Here is a 22030-nt window from a genome sequence, read left to right on the forward strand (position 1 = left end):
ACCACACGGTAGATGGGACCAGACCAGACAAATCTAGATACCGTTGGTAGAATCTTTGACCAGAGACCATAGGACAGACAAACTTAAAGATAAAGCATTAGCCTGGTAAATTGTTGATTTATTGTGTGAGTGCACAAAAGCTCATTTTTAACATTATGCCCCCATGAAACTGTAGGCCCATTGTTTACACTGTCTGGCAGCTGATTTCATGCCTGTAGGCCTAATATTGTCATTGTCTGGTGTGGTCTATTTGAGTCATCCTGGCCAAATAAAGAGCATTCTTCTTTTGCAATGTCTATGGAACACATGCCCTACAAAAGGCTTTTCCACTACTCCACCACCGATGTGTGACTTTCTGTGAGAATAGAGATCGGGGAACAGCATCTTTCTAGCAGTTATGACAGGTCAAGAATCAAGGTGTGTAAGAGGTTGTGACAGTTTCAGTATACAGGACCCCATAGACTCAGTGACAAGCAGCAGCTATCTGGTGACCACGAGCAAAGACCATGAGAAAAAAATATGAACAGAGCCCTTATAAAAACATGTTTTATGTAATACAAAATGAAAGCGCAATTTACAGCAGTTATGCATTGTTACATACACATACTATGATCATAAAACACGTGTAGCCTTCAAGGGAAGACTTCTTGGTGAATCTAATATTAATATTTTGGTTCACGTGACTACATGTTACATGTCTTAGTGTATCTTATTTTGATATATTGCGGCTAACTGCAACATTTCACTTTCACTTAGAAAATGAAAAAGCAACACAATATGTTTTTTGTTGTTGTAGATAAGCCTGGCATATCCTGCCATTTATGTGAAAATAATTGAATATAATGAAAAACATTTGTGAACATTATTGAAAACGGAACTGTATTTATCTAGTGGATCATTTATTTGTGGACACTACTCTTTGTCTTGGTGGCTCAAATTAAAGGAAAAGTTCAAAAGCAGTCTTGTAAATTTGCAGATGAAATCCCTGCACATACCAATGATGCTCAAACCCTCAGCTGTGCAACACTTTCCTATGTGGACGGCTGAACTGCCAAACATTCTGCAAATACAAATTTTTCTAAATACTTGTTGCACATACAGCACAGCAAAAAAAATACACCCATAGTTTGGGATTAGGAAGATGTGTGTGTGTGTGCTCTCTGAAAAGAGCAGACTAAAGGAGGAAACTGCTGCTAGCTCTGCCTCTGAGGTCTGTGTCTAACACAGTGGACTGATTCTACAGGTTCAGAGTTCACAGTTTAAAAGATGGCAGTGTCTTCCTCTTGACAGGAGCCTGAGGTCAGCACCACGTTGTCCAGCCCAATCTCTCCCCCAACTCCATTCCCACGCTCAGCTTCAAAGATTATCTGCAGAATGAGAGCAAAGATGTTGATTAGATGTTTTGGAAATTTGGGACTTGTGTGGTGTATTTTGTTCCCTTCGACAGTGGCCATATTGGCAAGTGTGGTGATTAAATGAACAACATTGAGCTGGTAAATCCGGCATTCACAGAACATACTATTATCTACTGACACCGGCACCATTCTATGGGTCCTTTATCATTCTAGGTGTTTGGAATGGAAATGGTGACTCACAGATTCTGGGGCCTGGTTCTTCCAGGCCACAGTGAGCAGTTCTGTCTGCCAATCCTGTCCCCGGCTGTGGCTCTGCTCCCACACTGGGTAGGCTCTGTTGTTCAGCAGCACCCGCAGCGTGCCCACCTGGCTGCCCGTCACGCGGTAGTTGAAGGTGAGGCAGAAGCCTCCCTGCTGGGCCCGGTCACTGAGGAGCAGCTTTAGCCTGGCCTGGTCCAGCTTCTCCCCCAGAAGACCACTCATAGCCATGTAGTACTTGATACCTGGAGATTAGGGACCATGGACACAGGCTGATCAGTGATAGTCACAGGGCGTTAGGGACCAGGGACACAGGCTGATCAGTGATAGTCACAGGGGTTAGGGACCAGGGACACAGGCTGATCAGTGATAGTCACAGGGGTTAGGGACCAGGGACACAGGCTGATCAGTGATAGTCACAGGGGTTAGGGACCAGGGACACAGGCTGATCAGTGATAGTCACAGGGGTTAGGGACCAGGGACACAGGCTGATCAGTGATAGTCATGGGGGTTAAGGACCAGGGACACAGGATGATCACTGACAGTCATGGGGGTTAGGGACCAGGGACACAGGCTGATCAGTGATAGTCATTAGCGTATGACTAACAGCTATTTGGGAATAGTTAGTCTGGAAGATAGATTCAGACGATCATGTGGACAATAAAGGATTTACCTTATTGGTCATTGTATAAAACTATATGCATCTACATGGCAAATATAGAAGGTAAATACTATTTATGCCCAATTAATAGTATAATTTGTACCGTTTTCATGGTAGGACACGCTCCAGTCGAATCTATCGTCCTTGTCCTGCACCCACTCACACGCGCCCTGATCGAAGTTGCAGTCCATGAAGAACTCTGGAAGGCACAGTCAGATGTCAACAATTCACAGGGATTATGAAGGTATGGTTACTCACATTATGTTAACAAGTAAAGCAAGGATTACCTTCCTGTCCTGGAGCTATTTCGATCTCTTTGACATCCGTTGCAGAATCAAATACTGACTCAAAGTCCTCTGGAACTGATTTGGGAGAGAGATAACTCTTTTAAGATAAGGTCCAGCAAATGTCAAAACAATGTAGTTCACTTTTGCAAAAAGCACACAAAAAAAAGAAGACAAGACATATTCAAACAGGATATCAACAGCCTTGATTATTGTTTATGTAAAACATTTTCTAAACAGATAAGTTAATTTACTTAATAATATAGCTCTATCAAAACAAGCTCTATCAAAACAAGCCATTTCAGTTACAAGCATTCTTCTGAAGATATGTGAATCATGAAGATCCTCCAGATGATTATGCAGTTGAGAGATTTCCCCTCATAAAACAAAAGCCAGTAAGGGGCTTTTTACCTGCAAGTGGAAAATGCCTGCCCTTCTGCCATTTATCTGTCAAGATGGTGCATTAAAGCTCTCCCAACAAACTTCCCCCTTCACTGAGTTGCCCTAGACAACCAGATGTACAGTGAGGGAAAAATGTATTTGATCCCCTGCTGATTTTGTACGTTTGCCCACTGACAAAGAAATGATCAGTCTATAATATTAATGGTAGGTTAATTTTAACAGTGAGAGACAGAATAACAACAACAAAATCCAGAAAAATGTTATAAATTGATTTGCATTTTAATGAGGGAAATAAGTATTTGACCCCCTCTCAATCAGAAAGATTTCTGGCTCCCAGGTGTCTTTTATACAGGTAACGAGCTGAGATTAGGAGCACACTCTTAAAGGGAGACCCATGGGGCGGCGCACAATTGGCCCAGCGTTGTCCAGGGTAGGGGAGGGAATGGCCGGCAGGGATGTAGCTCAGTTGGTAGAGCATGACGTTTGCAACGCCAGGGTTGTGGGTTCGATTCCCACGGGGGGCCAGTATGAAAAATAACAAAATTATGTATGCACTAACTGTAAGTCGCTCTGGATAAGAGCGTCTACTAAAATGTAAATGAAGTTTGCCAATGAACATCTGAATGATTCAGAGGAGTACTGGGTGAAAGTGTTGTAGTCAGATGAGACCAAAATGGAACTCTTTGGCATCAACTCAACTCGCCGTGTTTGGAGGAGGAGGAATGCTGCCTATGACCCCAAGAGCACCATCCCCACCGTCAAACATGGAGGTGGAAACATTATGCTTTGGGGGTGTTTTTCTGCTAAGGGGACAGGACAACTTTACCGCATCAAAGGGACGATGGACGGGGCTATGTACCTTCCCTCAGCCAGGGCATTGAAAATGGGTCGTGGATAGATATTCCAGCATGACAATGACCCAAAACACACGGCCAAGGCAACAAAGGAGTGGCTCAAGAAGAAGCACATTAAGGTCCCGAAGTGGCCTAGCCAGTCTCCAGACCTTAATCCCATAGAAAATCTGTGGAGGGAGCTGAAGGTTCGAGTTGCCAAACGTCAGCCTCAAAACCTTAATGACTTGGAGTAGATCTGCAAAGAGGAGTGGGACAAAATACCTCCTGAGATGTGTGCAAACCTGGTGGCCAACGACAAGAACCATCTGACCTCTGTGATTGCCAACAAGGGTTTTGCCACCATGTACTAAGTCATGTTTTGCAGAGGGGTCAAATACTTATTTCCCTCATTAAAATGCAAATCAATTTATAACATGCATTTTTGACATGCATTTTTCTGGATTTTGTTGTTGTTATTCTGTCTCTCACTGTTCAAATAAACCTACCATTAAAATTATAGACTGATCATTTCTTTGTCAGTGGGCAAGCGTACAAAATCGGCAGGGGATCACATACTTTTTTCCCCCTCACTGTATGCAACTTTGCCAATTGAACCCTGACCAGCTGGAGAAGGCTGGTGTTTGAGGGGGTTTGAGGAGCTGATGACAGACTCTCTCTTTCAAGGACTCAGGTCTGTTTGCTGAACAGCTGTTCTGAGGGACGATAATACAAGTCTGTGCATGCACAGGGAGAACTGTGTGTATCCTGAGGTGCTCACATGGTGGCGGAGTGAAATTCCTCCCTGGAGCTGATGGCTGTCTCGGGGCCTGTCTCCTCTTGCTTTCTGAGTCTTCCAGGCTACTGTCAGACGTGTTTCCATGAAGATATCAACACTAGTGGCGAACAGCATCCTTGTTACCGGTGGTGTAAAGTACTACTTAAGTAGTTATTTTGGGTATCTGTACTTTACTATTTATATTTTTGACAACTTTTACTTCACTACATTCCTAAAGAAAATATTGTACTTTTTACTCCATACATTTTCCCTGACAACCAAAAGTACTCGTTACATTTTGAATGCATAGCAGGACAGGAAAAATGTCAAATTCACGCACTTATCAAGAGAACACGTGGTCATCCCTACTGCCTTACTTTTGATACTTAAATATATTTAAAACCAAATACTTTTACTCAAGTAGTATTTTACTGTCTGACTTTCACTTGAGTAACTTTCTATTAAGGTGTCTATACTTTACTCAAGTATGACAATTGGGTACTTTTTCCACCACTGCTTGTTACTGTCTCACTGAGAGGCATACCATCGCACAAGTGATCCTTTGCCCACTCGCGGATGGGTTTTGATCTTAAAAGGAAGAGCCAATAATCCTAGCTATTTTAGCCAAATCTCCATTTAGGAGAAATGAGTAGACCTTTGCCACCACCGTGACGACCAGATGCTCTCCGGCTATGAGTGGAAACGTAGTCAGATGAAGAAAGAGGAGCTGGAGTAGCAGAGTTCTATGGGGTGATCCAGGTCTCCGTCAGGGCCAAAACGTCAAGGGACTGAAGGGCAGCATAGACTGCAGAGGTATCTTGTGTGTATGTGTGTGTTTTATACCAAGAGCTAAGCGTCTTCTTCTTTCTAAACAAAATGATTTGGCATGAGCTGATTATACTGCTCTCTATGCTATCTCTTCATGATATTTCTGTCCCACAATCTCTCAAGGGTTCCTACTTGGTTTTCAACCTTCATTTTCAGCCCATGGCCAGAGAAGGAGAAGGTTAGAGAAGTGGTCATGTTTGACTGATGGCCTCGGTGCATCCACCTCTTTCACAGGCCTGGTTGTGTGGGATTGTCACACTGGTAGTCAGCACTTACGTTTCAACAGCTGTTTTTCTGTCCTTAGTCTCCCTTCAAAAAGGTCAATGTCAAATGACAGGGGGCGAAACAGAATACTGGTTTCAAACACTAGGACCAGATCCGTTTGATTACATCAACCAACATGCACAGAGCGTATTGAACTAGACGCAGCATTTAACGGTAACTTAGTTCAACTTCGTGATTGAGTGTATTCATCCTCTTGCTACATCTTATTTAGAGCAGGATGTAACACATTAAGAGCTCTTCTAACGTAAGCTAATGTGTTGAGGTCTTGTCCTCTAACCACATTAGGTATTTACAGGATTTGATGCATCTACAGCATGTGAATCTAATATGTGAAACAGGAGGCCATTCTCTGCTTACTGATAATATGTGAAAACAGAGGCCATTGTCTGTGTACTGATAATACGTATTTTAAATCAGTGCACAGAACATGAAGCAACAGGCTGAATTCTGACACACACTCAGGTCCAGGGCTTAAAACAGAGCTTTTATTGTGGAATGGTAATCCTCAAGCTAATGCTGCCCGACAGGCTGACGCCACACCACGTTTGATATGTCTTAAAAGCGCCAGAAGTAAGGGACTCAATCCAGGCATTTAGTCCAGCTAACCGAACCAGCCTGATGGTCTGGGGGTAGAAGCTATTGGCCAGTCTGTTAGTTTTACCCATGATGCTCCTGTACTGCCTGGGTCTGAGTGATGGAAACAGGGAGAACAGGCCGTGGCTCAGTTTGCTGAGGTCCCTGATGATCTTCTTGGCCTTCCTGCAACATAGGTGTCCTGGAGGGCAGACGGTGTGTGCACCCAATGGTGCATTCGGCTGAGCGTACCACCCTCTGTCATGCCTTGCGGTCAGCGGCGGTGGAGTTGCTATACCAGGCTGTGATGCAGCCCGACAGTATGCTCTCGATGGTGCGCCTGTAGAACACTGTGAGGGCCCTCGGGGACAGGCCAAATTTCTTCAGCATCCTGAGGTTAAAGAAATGCTGTCGTGCCTTCTTCACCATTCAATTCAGTTACTTTCCCTTTCTTGGGCACGGGGATGATAGTGGACATCTTGAAGAAGGTGGGTATAATGGCCTGAGCTAGAAAATGTCTGAAAACACAACAGCTAGCTGTTCTGCACATGCTCTGTGAGGGCCTCAGGGGCTCAGAGTAATTTTTCTCGAAGTGTGAGAAAAAGGTGTTTACCTCATCCGGTAGGGCAGTGTTGGTATCATCCGGTAGGGCGGCGTTGGTATCATCCGGTAGGGCGGCGTTGGTATCATCCGGTAGGGTGGCGTTGGTATCATCCGGTAGGGCGGCGTTGGTATCATCCGGTAGGGTAGCGTTGGTATCATCCGGTAGGGCGGCGTTGGTATCATCCGGTAGGGCGGCGTTGGTATCATCCGGTAGGGCGGCGTTGGTATCATCCGGTAGGGCGGCGTTGGTATCATCCGGTAGGGCAGCGTTGGTATCATCCGGTAGGGCGGCGTTGGTATCATCCGGTAGGGCGGCGTTGGTATCATCCGGTAGGGCGGCGTTGGTATCATCCGGTAGGGCGGCTTTAGTATCATCCGGTAGGGCGGCGTTGGTATCATCCGGTAGGGCGGCGTTGGTATCATCCGGTAGGGCGGCGTTGGTATCATCCGGTAGGGCGGCGTTGGTATCATCCGGTAGGGCGGCGTTGGTATCATCCGGTAGGGCGGCGTTGGTATCATCCGGTAGAGCGGCTTTGGTATCATCCGGTAGGGCGGCGTAGGTATCATCCAGTAGGGCGGCGTTGGTGTCCTCGATGTCATTCGCTTTCTTTTTGTAATAGTTAGAAGCCACATACGCCTCATATCCGACCCGCTGAATCCACTTCGACCCTATACTCATGCCTCCAGCAAGATGGCGCAGACAGACATTCTTCTTATTGTCAATTTGATTCAACCAATCATCAGTAATTTCTGTCATTGCAGTACATGTTGTGTGCCCTTCTCTATTAGCATGCTGAAAGTCTGTTGTTAATTTGTTTACAGAGAAGTAGCATTGTATTTGTTTAAACACAATGTTTTCCAACAGTTTGCTAAGAGCTGGTAGCAAGCTGATAGGTCTGCTGTTAGAACCAGCAAAAGCCGCTTTACCACTCTTGGGTAGCGGAATGACTTTGGCTTCCCTCCAGGCCTGAGGACAAAGACTTTAATCTAGGCTCAGATGAAAGATATTACAGATAGGAGTGGCTATAGAGTCAGCTACCATCCTTAGTAGCTTTTCCATTATTCCCCAACCTCCAAATATAAAATAAAAAAATGCAAGATGGCACCGACAGACATGGCAGCTCTGCTTCTTGCTCCTAAGCAACTTTGCAGTATTTTGTTTTTTTTGTGTGTTATTTCTTACATTATTAGCCCAGAATGTGTTTTGTGTTATTACATACAGCCAGAAATAACTTTTGGATATCAGAGCAGCGTTAACTCACTAGCATTACAACCAGTAATACGACTTTTCCGTACTGGATCCTTTTTTCGTACCCCCCTAAATGACTATCGCCCCATAGCAATCACTTCTGTCATCATGAAGTGCTTTGAGAGTCTAGTTAAGGATCATATCACCTCTACCTTACCTGACACCCTAGACCCACTTCAATTTGCTTACCGCCCCAATAGATCCACAGACGATGCAATTGCCATCGCACTGCACACTGCCCTATCCCATCTGGACAAGAGGAATACCTATGTAAGAATGCTGTGCATTGACTATGGCTCAGCCTTCAACACCATAGTACCCTCCAAGCTCATCATTAAGCTCGGGGCCCTGGGTCTGAACCCCGCCCTGTGCAACTAGGTCCTGGACTTCCTGATGGGCAGCCCCAATGTGGTGAAGGTAGGAAACAACACCTCCACTTCACTGATCCTCAACACAGGTTTCCCACAAGGGTGCGTGCTCAGCCCCTCCTACACTCCCTGTTCACCCACGACTGCGTGGCCACGCACACCTCCAACTCAATCATCAAGTTTGCAGACGACACAACAGTAGTAGGCCTGATTACCAACAATGACGAAACAGCCTACAGGGAGGAGGTGAGGGCCCAGGCGGAGTGCTTCCAGGAAAATAACCTCTCCCTAAACGTCAACAAAACGAAGGAGCTGATCGTGGACTTCAATAAACAGCAGACATCGATGGGACCACAGTGGAGAAGGTGAAAAGCTTCAAGTTCCTCGGCATACACATCACTGACAATCTGAAATGATCCACCCACACAGACAGTGTGGTGAAGAAGGCGCAACAACGCCTCTTCAACCAGGAGTTTGAAGAAATTCCCTCACAAACTTTTACAGATGCACAATTGAGAGCATTATGTCGGGCCGTATCACCGCCTGGTACGGCAACTGCACCGCCTGCAACCGCAGGGCTCTCCAGAGGGTGGTGCGGTCTGCCCAACGCATCACCGGGGGCACACTGCCTGCCCTCCAGGACCCCTACTGCACCCGATGTGACAGGAAGGCCAAAAAGATAATCAAGGACATCAACCACCCGAGCCATGGCCTGTTCACCCTGCTATCATCCAGAAGGCGAGGTCAGTACAGGTGCATCAAAGCTGGGACAGAGAGACTAAAAAACAGCTTCTATCTCAAGGCCATCAGACTGTTAAGCAGCAATCACTAGCCGGCTACCAACGGTTAATCAACCCTGCACCTTAGAGGCTGCTGCCCTATAGACATGGAATCACTGGCTACTTTAATAATGTTTACATACTGCTTTACTCATTTCATATGTATTCTATTCTACTGTATTTTAGTCTATGCCTCTTCGACATTGCTCGTCCTAATATTTATATATTTCTTATTCCATTCTTTTACATTTAGATTTGTGTGTATTGTTGTGAATTATTAGATACTACTGCACTGTTGGAGCTAGGAACACAAGCATTTCACTACACCCGCAATAACAGGAGTAAAGGAGGACGGGAGATGGCCTCATACCCATGTCGAAAAGGAAAGTAGCAGTGTTCCAGCGTAGAACCTCTGAGAGTTGGACAGTCAATATGTTTATAGTAATTCAGGAGCACGGTTCTCAAATTACTTTTGTTAAAGTCGAAAATGAACGCTGCCTCCAGGTACTCAGTCTCCAGTTTGTTCAGGGTCCAATGAAGATCTTTGAGATCATTTTTGGTGTCGGCTTGGGGTGGGATGTACACAGCCATGGTGATAATCCCTGAGCACTCTCTTGGAAGGTAAAAATGGCGGCAATAAATTACGAAGAATTCCAAGTTGGGAGAGCAGAAGCTCGCAAGTTCCTGTCTGTTTTCCCCGTCGCACCACATGTTATTGGTCATATTGGTCAAGCTGCTTGGTCAAGCTGCTCAAAACCCGGTCGTTGTATTCATGGGTTGAATATTTCATCACAATATTGTTTTGAACATTGGTTTTGGACTGATGCTAGACTGAGCGTTCTACTCAATGCATCGTCAATGTGTGCTGATGAAGATTTCATCAAAAGTGCTTGGAAATACAATGAAGTTCAAAAGGAGGCAAATAATTAGTAGGAAAACCTTTTGTCATCATTTTGATGTCGCCCGATTGACTTTAGATGCAGTATAACGTTAGCTAGCTAGCTAAGATTGAGGGGAGGCCATCTAATTTTAGCTAGCTAACGTTAGCATTGCTAGCTATTTTTGACTAACTTTGCTAGCTAATGACAACATTGCCATCTGTCTAAAGTAAATTTGACAACATGATAAGGCTGGTAAAGTTGTTTCCTACTAAATATTTGACTACTTTAGCAATGTCATCGTTTTTACCAGGCACTATAGTGTAATTTAGACGAAGCAGTAGTTAGCCTCCATCCAGAACGACTGGGCTTATCACCACTTTAGGGCACCACTATGGCGCCGCCGGTAGAGAGCGGCTTGAGAATGTTCATAACAATGGCATGACGCGAGCGAGTGAGGGAGGTGCAACCTATGACTATAATCCGTTTGGATGTCGGAGGAAAGCCAGGTCTCAGGAAAAAAAAGAGTATGTTGCAGAATCGAATGTCCCTCTGAAAGGAGATCCTCGCTTTGAGTTCGTCAAGTTTATTCACTAAAGATTGAACATTGGCGAGTAGTATGCTCGATAAGGGACGACGGGTCGCCCGGCTTCTCAGGCTCACTAATACCCCCCCCCCCCCATCTGCTTCTCCATTCTCCATCTTCGTTTCCAAGATAGTGTGTATACGTATGAAGTTCAATTGTGATAGATGAGTGTTTTATTCCATGTCTTAGGTTTATATAACAGACGCCTACGTATTTAGTGCATTTTTACAATGAGAAGGAAGAAACAACGCCCTGACAGTGGATGATATCTAAATCATTGGAATAAGAGATTCTGCATAAGAAGACTGATGGATAAGACTAGACTTCCTTCAAGCGTGGCCAAGAAACGTGCAGCCAGGTTCGGGAAGGCCTGTAATTAGGCCAGTCCTTAGACTCCATAAATACCCCCTGTTAGGAGACATCTTTAAAAAAGTTGTCCAGAGAGGATGTAGGTCTGTGTGAAGGCATAGGAGTGACTAATAGAGAGACTGATGGACAGCCGGGTCATAGGGTCATAGGGTCATAGGGTCATAGGGTCGTTGTAGGGTACACAGCACTAACCCTGTGACCATCCATGTCCTAACATTGCCTGGTTATGTGTTTGAAAGCGTCCTGTATACTGTAATTTGGGGGCGTATAATATGTGCAACCCTCCTAAATTTAACAGGGTGAAGAGAACAGTACGTATCACAAATTCGGGGATTGTATTTCTGAATGAGTACGAGTGCTGCACATTACCACAGCAGTAATGGTGTATGAACTTCCAAAGGATCAGTGTTGGAATAATCAGATTTGGGACCACCCACGATGGCAATAAATAGGAGGATTAGTGGGAAGAAGTTAGAGGGGAAAAAAAGGCTTACTGAAAACATCTCCTCTTGAATTAAGCTGGTTGTCCACATCTGCCTCCTCATCTTCCTCCTCCCCTACATCAGTGAAGGCCACCTGGCCCACCTCCTCTGAGCCACGCGTATAGGTCTCCCCGTCATAGTCGAAGGGCTGCAAGCGGATCTGAGGGGGGACGGTCACCTGGGGCTCGGGGATGACGTTCCTGATCTGCTCGTTGTCCAGCCTCACTGGCGACTCTGGGATAGCTGCAGGACGAAGAGCCACATCAGACCTCTGGGACTACAGACGTGGAATCTGATGCAATTATACAAGAGTTTAGGTGGACATTCTGGGGTTACCCCACCATTATAGATTATAAAGATATTATGGATTATAAAGATATTATAGATTATAAAGATATTATGGATTATAAAGGCTTTATAGATTATAAAGATATTATGGATTATAAAGATATTATGGATTATAAAGATATTATGGATTATAAAGCCATTATAGATAATAAAGAAGCCATTATAGATTATAAAGGCTTTATAGATTATAAAGATATTATGGATTCTAAAGCCATTATAGATAATAAAGAAGCCATTATAGATTATAAAGGCTTTATAGATTATAAAGATATTATGGATTATAAAGGCTTTATAGATTATAAAGATATTATGGATTATAAAGGCTTTATAGATAATAAAGATATTATGGATTATAAAGCCATTATAGATAATAAAGAAGCCACTATAGATTATAAAGGCTTTATAGATAGTAAAGATATTATGGATTATAAAGGCTTTATAGATTATAAAGATATTATGGATTATAAAGGCTTTATAGATAATAAAGATATTATGGATTATAAAGCCATTATAGATAATAAAGAAGCCATTATAGATTATAAAGGTTTTATAGATTATAAAGATATTATGGATTATAAAGCCATTATAGATAATAAAGAAGCCATTATAGATTATAAAGGCTTTATAGATTATAAAGATATTATGGATTATAAAGCCATTATAGATAATAAAGAAGCCATTATAGATTATAAAGGCTTTATAGATTATAAAGATATTATGGATTATAAAGCCGTTATAGATAATAAAGAAGCCATTATAGATTATAAAGGCTTTATAGATTATAAAGATATTATGGATTATAAAGCCATTATAGATAATAAAGAAGCCATTATAGATTATAAAGCCATTATAGGATATAAAGACAAGTGACAAAACATACATCAGACAGTATATCACTGTAATTTGTTCTTAATAACTTACCTTGTTCATTGAAATACATGTATTTGCTTTTCTGTAAACATGTTGTCATAGACATGACAGATGAGCATAGAGAGAAGGACAACAGACTGGAACATCATACTCCATGCATGGGAGGCATGACAGCCAGCCTCAGCCACATACAGTGCATTCGGAAAGTATTCAGACCCCTTGACTTTTTCCACATTTTGTTACATTACAGCCTTATTCTAATATTGATTAAATTACTTTTTTTCCCTCATCAATCTACACACAATACCCCATAATGACAAAGTGAAAACATGTTTTTAGAAATGTTTGCAAATGTATTAAAAATAAAAAACAGAAATACCTTATTTACATAAGTATTCAGACCCTTTGCTATGAGACTCGAAATTGAGCTCAGGTGCATCCTGTTTCCATTGTTCATCCTTGAGATGTTTCTACAACTTGATTGGAGTCCACCTGTGGTAAATTCAATTGATTGGACATGATTTGGAAAGGCACACACCTGTCTATATAAGGTCCCACAGTTGACAGTGCATGTCAGAGCAAAAACCAAGCCATGAGTTGAAAGGACTTATCCGTAGATCTCCGAGACAGGATTTTATCGAGGCACAGATCTGGGGAAGGGTACCAAAAAATGTCTGCAGCATTGAAGGTCCCCAAGAACACAGTGGCCTCCATCATTCTTAAATGGAATAAGTTTGGAACCACTAAGACTCTTCTTAGAGCTGGCCGCCCGGCCAAACTGAGCAATAGGGGGAGAAGGGACTTGGTCAGGTAGGTGACCAAGAACCCGATGGTCGCTTTGACAGAGCTCCAGAGTTCCTCTGTGGAGATGGGAGAACCTTCCAGAAGGACAAACATCTCTGCAGCACTCCACCAATCAGGCCTTTATGGTAGAGTGGCCAGATGGAAGCCACTCGTCAGTAAAAGGCACAACAGCCTGCTTGGAGTCTGCCAAAAGGCACCTAAAGACTCTCAGACCATGAGAAACAAGATTATCTGGTCTGATGAAACCAAGATTGAACTCTTTGGCCTGAATACCAAGCGTCACATCTGGAGGAAACCTGGCACCATCCCTACGGTGAAGCATGGTGGTGGCAGAATCATGCTGAGGGGATGTTTTTCAGCGGCAAGGACTGGGAGACTAGTCGGGATCGAGGGAAAGATGAACGGACCAAAGTACAGAGCGATCCTTGATGAAAACCTGCTCCAGAGCGCTCATAACCTCAGACTGGGGTGAAGGGTCACCTTCCAACAGGACAACGACCCTAAGCACACAGCCAAGACAACGCAGGAGTGGCTTCGGGACAAGTCTCTGAATGTCCTTGAGTGGCCCAGCCAGAGCCCGGACATGATTCCGATCTAACATCTCTGGAGAGACCTGAAAATAGCTGTGCAGCAACGCTCTCCATCCAACCTGACAGAACTTGAGAGGATCTGCAGAGAAGAATGGGAGAAACTCCCCAAATACAGGTGTGCCAAGCTTGTAGCGTCATACCCAAAAAGACAAGAGGCTGTTATCGCTGCCAAAGGTGCTTCAACAAAGTACTGAGTAAAGGGTCTGAATACTTATGTAAATGTGATATTTCCGTTTTTTATTTTGTATAAATGTGCAAAAAAAATCTAAAATCCTGTTTTTGCTTTGTCAAATTGGGGTATTGTGTGTAGATTGATGAGGGGAAAAAAACTATTTAATCCATGTTAGAATAAGGCTGTAAGGTAACAAAATGTGGAAAAAGTCAAGGGATCTGAATGCATCTAATTTACTGTTCTATGTACAGGCATATCCCATACTTGAAATGTCTGAAATGGTTTCATGCTGAGTTCTACATGGCATAACAAGCTGTGTGTGGTGGGGACAGGACGTAGCCAGCCTTGAGCCATGGGAGAGGGAGGGGAGGAGGGTTTCACAAAGCAAAATCGTAGGCGGGGGGAGGAGGGGGCTGGGTCACGGGGACGCGTCAGGGCGAGGTGCAAACAGAGGAAGTGGAAAGCCTTATTGCATTCCATACACATCTCACCATTTAGGACATGATCATCTGCACTGCCATTGTCTCCCTGGTCCCACGAGCTTTGATAAAGGGGCTTGACTACAAAAACATAAAGGCATCTTCGTTTACACAAAGCCCTGAGGCCTCGTTGCACCTATTATGTCACCAAGGCAACATCAACTACTGCCTGGTTCAGAGAGTGCACTGTGGCTCCCCTGTTCCCAGGCAGACATACGGACAGTCACACATGCCTCTCCTTTCCTCTGTCCTTCAGATGGCTGGGTTCAGATATTTACACAGGTGTGATTTGAATCAGGGCCTCTCCCTGTGTAACATCTGTAGAGTGCAGAGGTTCTCTGAAAACGGGAAACTGGCTTTGGCAGTGCTCATGTTTGCTGATGTTGTTAAGAGCACAGATGAAATATGCAATTGTAAAATCACTAAGGAGGGATGTCAGAGACATTTTACTCATGTATCGGATGCAAACTATCAGATATAAGAGCTGAATATGGTATATGCTGTCTGGAAAATAAACACTGTTTGATTATGGCCCCCCTTGCACATCAAAACTTTTCTATCAAATCGTTTTTACTCTCAGAATGATTTGATAATAATAATAATAAGCCATTTAGCAGACGCTTTTTTCCAAAGCGACTTACAGTCATGCGTGCATACATTTTTGTGTATGGGTGGTCCCGGGGATCGAACCCACTACCTTGGCGTTACAAGCGCCGTGCTCTACCAGCTGAGCTACAGAGGACCATGATTGATGAATAGTACACCTGTTCAGGTCTCACCAGAGCATTCGAAGCCACTGCCACGGAAGCCTTGCTTGCACTTGCACTTGTAGGATCCCTGAGTGTTCAGACAGACTGCACGGTGGCTGCACTTGTGTGTATTGGTGGCACACTCGTCGTTGTCTGAAAAAATGAAATGAGCTGATTTGATCAGCTGATCTCCTCACTGAATTATTGATAGCAAAATCATTGTATGTGTGAAAAGGATTGCATACCTTACCTACACAGTCATATTTGCCATTGACATACGTCAGGTCGTAGCCGTTCTGACACTTGCAGTAGTAGCTGCCAAACGTGTTGACACACTGTCGGTTGTATGGGCACAGGTTCTTCCCTGTTACACATTCATCAATATCTAAAAGACAAAAGGAAATGGAGGAAAGAAAGGGACGTTGTCAGTAGGCTGAACATGAAATTAAATGACTTCAGTTATTTTTTCTCCATTGTAGTGAAGGGTTAATATTTGGATCAGGTGTAAACCCTTCCTTACTGACACAAGTTTAGCACCACAATAGAAGTGCGTGCGTGCGTGCGCAGACTGGCTCCCACTCAAATCAAGCAGTTTAGTGGGAAGAAACAATACCCCATTTTAACCCACATCACTACCCTATTTTAACCCACATCATTACCCCATTTTTACCCACACACTACCCCATTTTAACCCACATCACTACCCTATTTTAACCCACATCATTACCCCATTTTTACCCACACACTACCCCATTTTAACCCACATCACTACCCTATTTTAACCCACATCATTACCCCATTTTTACCCACACAATACCCCATTTTAACCCACATCATTACCCCATTTTTACCCACACACTACCCCATTTTAACCCACAACACTACCCCATTTTAACCCACATCACTACCCTATTTTAACCCACATCACTACCCTATTTTAACCCACATCATTACCCCATTTTTACCCACACACAACCCCATTTTAACCCACATGCTGCTACAGATGATTAAGTTCGTATGCGAGAAGCCTTGAGACAGAGCAGGAATGTGAAACCACAGAATGGAGTCTTTACAAAGCTTTACAAAGCTCCAAGAAGTCCACCCCTTCTATTGTGTACAGCACTTGCTGATCTATGAGGTGGAGAGGTCCAGCGAGAACCGGTATGAACTCCTCATGGAGTGATATAGTGTCAGGGTGGTGGTCCAAGGTGGTGGTACTCACCCACACAGGTCCTCTGGTCTGGCCCTAGCTGCAGCCCCGCCGACGGGCAGAGACAACGGATCTCCCCCTGTACATCCTCACAGCCATACTGACAGTGTGCCAGGGAGCACGTCCTGGAGTCTACACACACACACACACACACACAGGAAACTGAACTTCTTAAACACTAAAAGGTTCTGTGTAGTACATTTAGAGCTAACAGTGATATCTCAGAGTGAATAGCGGCAGGTACAGTCGGGGTTACAGTTTCCACTAGCAGGTACAGTCGGGGTTAGAGTTTCCACTAGCAAGAACAGTCGGGGTTAGAGTTTCCACTAGCAGGTACAGTCGGGGTTAGAGTTTCCACTAGCAGGTACAGTCGGGGTTACAGTTTCCACTAGCAAGTACAGTCGGGGTTAGAGTTTCCACTAGCAAGTACAGTCGGGGTTACAGTTTCCACTAGCAAGTACAGTCGGGGTTACAGTTTCCACTAGCAAGTACAGTCGGGGTTAGAGTTTCCACTAGCAAGTACAGTCGGGGTTACAGTTTCCACTAGCAAGTACAGTCGGGGTTACAGTTTCCACTAGCAGGTACAGTCGGGGTTACAGTTTCCACTCACTGCTACAGGAGCCATCAGGCATCAGGGTGTGTCCATTGAGGCAGTAACACATGTAGCTGCCTTGGGTGTTCATGCAGCGATGCTCACAGGGGCGGGGCTTCAGGCCACACTCATTCAGATCTGGACAGAGAGACTGTCATCCTCAGTTATGTACTTCAGGGACATGTATGTATGGCTATAGATATCAGTTTGAAATCAGAAATGATGCCCCGGGGGCTTCTCTAAGTCTATGGTGGCTTCCCTGAGACATCATACTTGAATATTGTCCCATGGACATCATACCTTATGTAGTTCCATTGGCAACATATTATATACTGTTTAGGTTTCTCCAGATTAACTATTCTACATTTGCAGAAATTGAATAGCTTGATATCTACATATTGATGCATCTTTAAAGGTGCCAAAACATGATGATCAAGTGATCTATCAGGGGATAACGACGGAGACAGGCTACAAATCTGAGCTTCAAGTTGATCTCCATCAAGAGACCACTTTGACTCACATTCCATTGACCCTAGTCACCCTACTGACCTTGATTGCACATCTTTCCGGCGTATCCTGGGTAACACTTGCATTTGTTGGGGCCAGCACACTCTCCGTGCTTACAGCCGTGTTCACACTGAGCTGATGAAGTATTTTAAGAGAGAAATAGAAACAGCAGCATTAAGGGGGGTTAAAACAGGTCACCTGACACAACATAGTGTACGTGCCAGTTTTACTATCCCCGAGGTCATTTAGCCCACATTTCTCCTGGTGCAGGAAAATACCCCGCCGCAAAGAAAAACAAAAGTGAAAACCCATTATATTGTGCAGAACAATTTGAATTCTCAAACTTTAGTTTTCCATTGACTGAATACTGTATCTATTTACAGTATGTTATATTTTCAATCAGAGAAAGTTACAAAGAAAAAGTTAAATTGATGACCAGAGCAATGCAAAGACAATTCCAATCATTACAAAAAACATGGCAAGGTCACGTACAGTACATCTCAACCAAACTTAACCACCTACAGTACATCTCAACCAAACGTAACCACCTACAGTACATCTCAACCAAACGTAACCACCTACAGTACATCTCAACCAAACGTAACCACCTACAGTACATCTTAACCAAATGTAAACACAACTTGTTTTGTTGAAATACTCACCTTCACACTGTCCCTTGCTGTTCTTTCTCCAGCCATAGCAACACTCCAGTCTCCTGCCATAGCGACACACACCTGGTTGGCCACCGGCGTGGACTTGTCTGCGGTGCCTGTACAGTTAAAGGACAGGTGACACACAACTCTATCTACCCTGTTAAATCTCTGGTTGAACTGGTCTCCATTCCTTCAGGGACAGTTGAATGTGAGTTGATTGACTACAGCTGCTTGATTAGGAATAATACAATTGGTGAGTAAAGTTTGATCATAATACTTTGTTGATCATAACTTTATAATGGATCGCAGAAGAAAACAAATGCCCAAATGAATGTATACAAGTTGCAGTAAATATACTGCAAATAGAGGAGATAATTGGATCACTAAACATGTCCCATGTGCTTTTTGGTGACAATCGACTTCAACACATCCATAGTCTCATTTAGTCATCCCAAATGCAGCCCTGCAGACATCCCAGCTAATTACACCATGGAAGTGCTGTAGAAAACCGACAGGTCAAATAAAGTTCCCCCTGGCTCCCTCCTATTGGGAGAAACAGGCTCCTTCTATTGGGAGAAAAGGGCTCCTCCTATTGGGAGAAAAGAGCTCCTTCTATTGGGAGAAAAGGGCTCCTTCTATTGGGAGAAACAGGCTCCTCCTATTGGGAGAAAATAGCTCCTCCTATTGGGAGAAAAGGGCTCCTTCTATTGGGAGAAAAGAGCTCCTCCTATTGGGAGAAAAGAGCTCCTCCTATTGGGAGAATAGAGCTCCTCCTATTGGGAGAATAGAGCTCCTCCTATTGGGAGAATAGAGCTCCTCCTATTGGGAGAATAGAGCTCCTCCTATTGGGAGAAAAGGGCTCCTCCTATTGGGAGAAAATGGAGGTTCCCACCAATTGGGAGAAACAAGCTCCTCCTATTGGGAGAAAAGGGCTCCTCCTATTGGGAGAAAATGGAGGTTCCCACCTTTTGGGAGAAAATAGCTCCTCCTATTGGGATAAAAGAGCTCCTCCTATAGAGAGTAAAGAGAGGCTTCACACTGAATCACATCTATACCTCATCGTTGGTATACGTTATCTGATGAACCCTCTAACCTCTAGCCCAGTGCCAAACTCCCAGATGTTTGCATGGCTTCCTAAAAGCAGCCCTGGCTCCAGGGGGACTGGAGAAATCTGAGCCCTGTTAGAAATCAATCAGAATAGCCCACAGGAAGAGAGGGCTAGGGGCTGCTAAGTGTGACAGGTGTCCTTTAGTGATTAACAGTTTCCATGTCAGGAGCTACATTTAGCTGAGACCTCACAGAATCCCTAACCAAGACACAGACAGCCTGAGAGTGCATGCATGGCAACAGAACACCACTTTCCCCATGTACATATTGAAACCAACATCTTAGTAGGATGAAATGGTAGGATTTAAACAATGACATGTCTGTGATTGTCATGAGCTAAACTGAGTCGCTCTGGATAGAAGTGTATGCTAAATTACTAACATGAGTGTGTCACATGTCTTATGAGCAGGCTACTGGTAATGGAGATTCAATATGAGCCAACTGTTTTTACTGTAAAAGTAAACACCTATAATGCCTTTACAACACTTACAACACACAGCTGTGTCTGGCCAGAGTGTTAGCTAGTAGCTGTTAGGAGAGTTAGCTAGGGATGCAACAATTGCTTTTGCAGTGCTGTTCCCTTGACACTGCAATGGAATGTCCAGACTGAATCAACTACTATCAAGATGAATCCTACCAATAAACACTGAGCTTTACACCTGCTGCAGGCTTCAGAGTGAACAGATACAATGACAAAAGCATGAACTACAGTACATTGTATGACCAATATTTTATACAGTATCTCTTTGAGGATTGTTTCCTACAGCAGTCTGATTGATTGATTGATTGATTGATTGATTGATTGCTCACTAACCTGTTGATGTCGGCACTCCCAGAGGAAGCATAGAACAGGAAGAGAAGTACACCGATCCAGCTGAGGGGCTGCATGTCTCTGACTGGGTACAGCGCACCTTCTCTCTCTCTATCTCTCTCAATTCAAGTCAATTTTTCTCTCTCTCTCTCTCTCTCTCTCTCTCTCTCTCTCTCTCTCTCTCTCTCTCTCTCTCTCTCTCTCTCTCTCTCTGTGAAGCTCTCACTGACTGTGATTCTGTCTCCGTTGTGTTCTGCTCCTCCCAAGGACTTGCTCCTACTCCATGCACTCACACAGGGGTCACAGGAACCCGCCTCAATTGAGACCTCACCAAGCCTTTCTTAGTTCATGTGTTTCCCCACCATACACACTCCCCTCTAGTATGTAGACTTCACTCTCTCTCTTTCTCTCTCACTCTTTTTCACTCTCCTGATAGCAGTCTCTGTGATCTGAGTCCCATATGTCGGAGGGGACGGGAGGGGGGTGGTGGCTGTACGTTCCGGGTGGGGGGTGGGGGTGTTCCAGACATCTCTACAGGGAAACCCAATCCAGGGCCATTTGATTGATGATCGTTTTCCTGCAATAGTTCACCAGCAGGGACAGATCTGCGATCACCATTGCAGCTATACTTAAAGCACATAGGGAACCAATGAAATGAGATGCATAGTGTCATGCTTATTTAACACCATATACAGGAGCTGTGTGAACTTGACCTACATTCTTGCCCCTCCCTGGTTCTACAGACCGAGTGTTAATCTGCTTCTTCATGATGACATCACTCCTCTCTTACATGTTCCATCCATCTTGGCTCTTGATGCCATGCCTTGCTCTGACATTGTCCCGGTTGCTAATTAGCTGGATCGCCTGTGTTAATTGCGGGACCCAGACGTGCCCGAGCCTGTCATTAGGAGCAGCCCTTCCCTTTGATGTCCTGCTTATGACCAGCACCCACAAAGCCCTGCTCTCTTTCACAAATGCTTATACCAAGTTTAAGAAAAGCTCACGTCAAGCCCTAAAAGCCCTTAATGAGTTTGCAAACTTTCAAAGTGAACCCAGACATCTGGACTAGCTCTAGCTGTGCACAACAGACAATGGTGTTGTGGGAATGTTTGGTTGTCGGGTTTAGCTTTAAAGCCAGTGAACCACAGCCATGTGCTGTTACCTTTTCTTATTGGATGGCTATGTCCCAAAAGTTTACAATGACTTTCGCAAACATATTTTTGGGGTTTAGATGGAATATGTCTAAACTTGTCCATAAGTTGCCTCTGATATTTCTCGGTGCTCTTTCATCCATTAAAAAAGTTCCGGAGTATCACTATCCCATCTGCATCCCCCTCCTGTTCTTTCTCTCTCGACTAATGATTTATGGAGCACTGCCATTTTATGTTTGAAAGGTTTGTGCGGTATTGCCTAAAACCCGGAACCACACCTTCAAAAGAGTCAGTCTACCTCAAACAAGGAATTGGGAGGTACAAGGGAAATTGCTTTCACATGAGGAGAAGAAAGCTTTTTCACAGTCAGGTAGTGTAGTTCAGCTGTAAAATACGGCCCTGTGATTTCTCTGCCATGG

The 22030-nt window shown here is 44.1% G+C and overlaps 1 protein-coding gene across 1 annotated transcript; it reads right to left on the reverse strand.

Annotated features, from left to right (window-relative positions):
• Positions 1-100: 100 nt before the first annotated feature.
• On the reverse strand, positions 101-20712 carry LOC311143519 (epidermal growth factor-like protein 6). Its single transcript, XM_084179347.1, has 12 exons — positions 20464-20712; positions 18552-18658; positions 17932-18024; positions 17401-17520; positions 16803-16922; positions 15831-15965; positions 15611-15733; positions 11581-11811; positions 2562-2636; positions 2378-2473; positions 1596-1858; positions 101-1367 (listed from the first exon to the last, which is right to left on the reverse strand). The coding sequence occupies exons 1-12, from the start codon at positions 20535-20537 to the stop codon at positions 1260-1262; spliced, it is 1545 nt and encodes a 514-aa protein (XP_084035473.1). The 5' UTR covers positions 20538-20712; the 3' UTR covers positions 101-1259.
• Between the last annotated feature and the right edge of the window lie 1318 nt (positions 20713-22030).

Source organism: Coregonus lavaretus (assembly GCF_964263955.1).
Source record: "Coregonus lavaretus genome assembly, chromosome: 16".
Taxonomy (NCBI): Eukaryota; Metazoa; Chordata; class Actinopteri; order Salmoniformes; family Salmonidae; genus Coregonus; species Coregonus lavaretus.